This window comes from Notamacropus eugenii, chromosome 2, assembly GCF_028372415.1.
Source record: "Notamacropus eugenii isolate mMacEug1 chromosome 2, mMacEug1.pri_v2, whole genome shotgun sequence".
Lineage (NCBI taxonomy): Eukaryota > Metazoa > Chordata > Mammalia > Diprotodontia > Macropodidae > Notamacropus > Notamacropus eugenii.
In genome coordinates this window covers 343776420-343780180 of record NC_092873.1, presented here as the reverse complement: position 1 = coordinate 343780180, position 3761 = coordinate 343776420, and the positions used below count along the sequence as shown (strand labels likewise).

The 3761-nt window shown below is 45.4% G+C and overlaps 1 protein-coding gene across 2 annotated transcripts; it reads right to left on the bottom strand.

The window, feature by feature from the left end:
- Positions 1-660: 660 nt before the first annotated feature.
- On the bottom strand, positions 661-3143 carry LOC140523989 (somatotropin). Of its 2 annotated transcripts, XM_072638517.1 has the most exons (4): positions 2764-3143; positions 2000-2116; positions 1352-1513; positions 661-971 (listed from the first exon to the last, which is right to left on the bottom strand). In XM_072638517.1, the coding sequence occupies exons 1-4, from the start codon at positions 2845-2847 to the stop codon at positions 771-773; spliced, it is 564 nt and encodes a 187-aa protein (XP_072494618.1). In that variant the 5' UTR covers positions 2848-3143; the 3' UTR covers positions 661-770. The 2 variants fall into 2 exon arrangements, with proteins under 2 accessions (XP_072494618.1, XP_072494617.1); XM_072638516.1 differs by lacking the exon at positions 2764-3143 and having other exon boundaries at positions 2000-2574.
- Positions 3144-3761: the final 618 nt, after the last annotated feature.

Here is a 3761-nt window from a genome sequence, read left to right as displayed (position 1 = left end):
TTGAGTTTCTGCTAGTCCACAGTAAATCTCTAAAACCATTAGTTACAGAAGAGCTGCTGGTACACATTGATGGAATGAGTTCCATCACTGGAAAGTCTTTACACAAGGAAAATCACAGACCCTTTTCTGAGGTGATTGTTCTGGACCAAGTTGAATTCTTGCCTAATTTCTCCCTTCAATACAAAGGAAAGACTGTGATCACTATTCCTGGAATGTTTTGTTCTCACATAACATCATAGATATATATTACTCTCCTGCTCTTATGGGAACTTGTGGTCTTGTCAACTTCTGGTCTCTTCTTCTTTATCTTCTGTTTTGTTTTTTTTCTCCCTTGCCCCTGGTCTGAGAATCTTAGGAATGAAGATGACTGGATTGGGGTGGGGGTGGGGTCTCTAGGCCTATGACTGACTGGGTAAATGGAAATTAGGCCACACAGGAAACAAGGTTGGGACAATAGTGTTGGGAGAATGGTATGGCAGAAATGGGGAGTGAAGGAAAGGAATAAAGAACTTTTCCTGAGTTCCCAAATAGATCACCCAGATTTCAGACCACTTTAGAAGCTGGGGTATATTTTGCCTTAGATACAAGTGAATTCTTAGATCATTCCCATTTAACTACCATCATCCCCACCCCACCCCAATGATGCCACAAAATGCACAGTTAGGTTGATGCAATTTTATTTTCTCAGTGGAAAGGCATGTTAGGTGGGGGTGGCTCTGTCATCCTCCAAGAAGGGTCAGTGCCATGGGTGGGGATGCAACCAAAGGCCATCAAAAAGCACAGCTGCTTTCCACAAAACGGCGGCACTTCATGACCCGGAGGTAGGTCTCGGCTTTGTGCAGGTCCTTCTTGAAGCAGGAGAGCAGCCCATAATTCTTGAGCAGTGCCTCATCACTGCGTAGGTTGGTGTCGAATTTGTCATAGGTTGTCTTGAGGACCAGGCCACTCCTTGAACTGCCGTCCTCCAGCTCCTAAAAAGAGAGGGAAGAAGGGTGTCCAGGGGAAACTTTTCCATCTCCTCTATTCCCTCTTCACTTCCCACCTGGACTTGAAATCAAGAAAATAAAAAGGAAGTGGGATCATTGACTCAAATAAGGAAAGTAAAGAAAGAATGGTTTCTTTATCCATCAACAAAAGGCCTTGGATTCAGGCCCTTCTGAAAGAAAGAAGGGGTGGTAGCCCTCCTTCCCTTATTTCCCCTTAATCTCTCCTTAGTCCCCTCTTCTCCCTACCATCTGTGATTAAGTTAGATAGGATCCTAGACCCAAGACTGGGGCTACTGGGAGTAACTGAGCAGACAGAAATGAGGCTTGCTTCCTAGGTTGTGTCAGGAGCTCCCCTCTAACCTCACCTGCATGAGAGCCTGAATCCCTTCTTCCAGGTCCCTCAACTTCTCATAGACCCGGTCTGAGGTACCGAAGACGAGGCTGTTGGTGAAGACCCTGCTGAGGAACTGCACAGGACTGAGCCAAGATTGGATAAGCAGAAGGGAAAAACGAAGCAATTCCACATCCTGGGGATGAAGAAGAAGAGGGGAAACTGTGAGTGGGAACTCTAGAGCTGGGAAAGAGTTCATTCAATTCAAGACTTGTTTATTAAGAACTAATTATAGAAACTTAGAAGCTCCACCTACAGTCTTTTAAAAATTTTTTTCCTGTTCTGTCCATTTTAATTGGTATTTTATACATTTGGAATAAAAATAAATGAAAAAAATGAAGATCCTATTCTGCACAAAGTACTAAATTAATCTGCCCTGGGTACCTGCTCTTGCCTTGGGCAGCTGTTCTAATATTTGGGGCCGTAAGTCTTCTTGATTCATAGAGAGCTAGAGGAACAACTCTAATTTTGAGGGTGAAGGGAAGAGAGAGAGGTGGAGCTGCTCAGCCATCTTGGGGCATTGGCAGTACTCAGCTTCAGGGAGGCTGACTCCTCAGGTTTTTTCTTTGTTTCACCTGAGAGAAGAGGCTGGGGCTGGGTGTGATAAGGGGGAGTCACTCACAGATCTCTGTTGGGCCTCATCCTTGCCAGTGGGAGCTGGGATGGTCTCAGAGAAACAGAAAGCTGTCTGGGTACTCTGGATGGAATGTCTCTGTGCCTCTGGAATGTATGTACGCTCCTGTGTAAACAACCAAACAAACGTAATGAGTGACCAAAGACAGGACTGGGGCCAGATATAAGGTACCTCTTCTAAGAAACATTCTCCAGTTCCCATCTGTTTCTCTTCTGCACCTCCTCCCCAACTCTGATGGCTCCACCATTTTGAATCTCCCTCAGTACTTATACCCGGTTGCCTATACTTTTTTGCCATGTGAATTTACAAATTGAATTTATCTGACTGTTCTTCTCAGTTCCCCAATGCTGTCAGCAGGAGTGCTTACCACTTTGGAACCATCTTGAATACTTTTCTTTGACCTCCCCACCCATCCAGTTAGTCACCACCAAGTCTTTCCAGTTCCTCCTGAGTGATATTTCTCAAATTTACCCTTTCTCTATGTTCCTGATTCCACCCCCTTAGCCTAGGTCTTTACTCCTGCACACCTGGGCTATTGGCATAGCCTACTGCCCATCCTTCCTGACTTTGGTGATCTCCCTTTGATCTATTGCACTAAGATTCATCTTCCTCAAGGAAAACTGCTTACTGGAATGTGATAGCTTCTGATTCCCTTTCATTGAATTAAAATTTGTACAGATCCCCCTCCACTACCTTGTTTTTGCTCTGCTCCAACCCCTGTTTACCCAAATCCCCATCCCTCATGGACTCACAAACTCCTTGTATGTGTCAGCAACCAGCTGGTGCAGATGCTGAGCACGAAGCACAGCATTGGCAAAGAGGCTGGACAGAGGCATGGCTGGGAAGGCACCAGACCTCTGTGGCCCCAGCAAGGTGAAAGTGATGAGGAGCAACAGAGAAATTCGGGTACCTGGAAGAAGAAAGGATGAGTTTCTCTATCCTATCACTAGCTTCACTAGTGCCTGTCCTGCTCCCATAAGAGCCTCTTCTTTCCTGCTAATGGTACCTAGATGATGAAGTTGGCACACAGACCTCATCTCTGGACCCTTAGTTCCCATTTTCTCATTATTCCCCATTCCTGACCTCCAAGTTTGGCATTTCATAGTCTAAACTTTGGCACTTAGTTCCTCATCTCAAGTACTTAACTCCTCTCCTAGGGACAGGAAGTGTTTTAAATGTTACTAAACTTCTGAACCAAGAAAAGGCTCAAAAGAAATTTTTGTCTATATTCAGAAGCCCACAATCAAGGTTCTATTTGCCCCTTAGTTTACATCATTATTCCCATCTCTAATTCCTGGGAAACTCCCTAGAAGGCTGTCCTCAGGGGTCTTCCCTCTGTCTCAGTCCTCCCTGGTCTCTTCTACAGGTTTCCCTTCTTTCTCACCACCCATTTGGAAAGTAGTTAAGATTCTCTGTTGTCTTTGGGTACAGAAAGAGGATGGGGACCTGTTATTTTCTTTACCCAAAAAGGTTAGAATAGAGGTGAAAGGGATGAAACTGAAGCAGGTAGAATGGAAGCTAAAAATAAGGAAAGATTTCTAGCAGTGAGGGTATAAAAACTATTGGTCCAAGAGGGAAGGGGGCAGGGGAATGGATGATGGTCTTTGAGATATCTGGGTAGAGTACCTGGAGCCATCTCCGCTGGACAAGCTGGTCACAGGATCCTGGTCGATGTAGATGGCTGAGTCCTAGGGCTCTGGAACTGCTCCCCTCCAGTACCTCCTTATACCCTAGTCCCCCCTCATCTCCC

Excerpts from the sequence above, each read along its gene's own strand:
- LOC140523989 (XM_072638516.1), bottom strand. The coding sequence starts at position 2,308 with ATGGCAAAAAAGTATAGGCAACCGGGTATAAGTACTGAGGGAGATTCA. Across the intron at positions 1,514-1,999 it reads ATGAGGCCCAACAGAGATCT|GATGTGGAATTGCTTCGTTT; the intron begins GTGAGTGACTCC and ends CTTCATCCCCAG. Across the intron at positions 972-1,351 it reads GGATTCAGGCTCTCATGCAG|GAGCTGGAGGACGGCAGTTC; the intron begins GTGAGGTTAGAG and ends CTCTCTTTTTAG.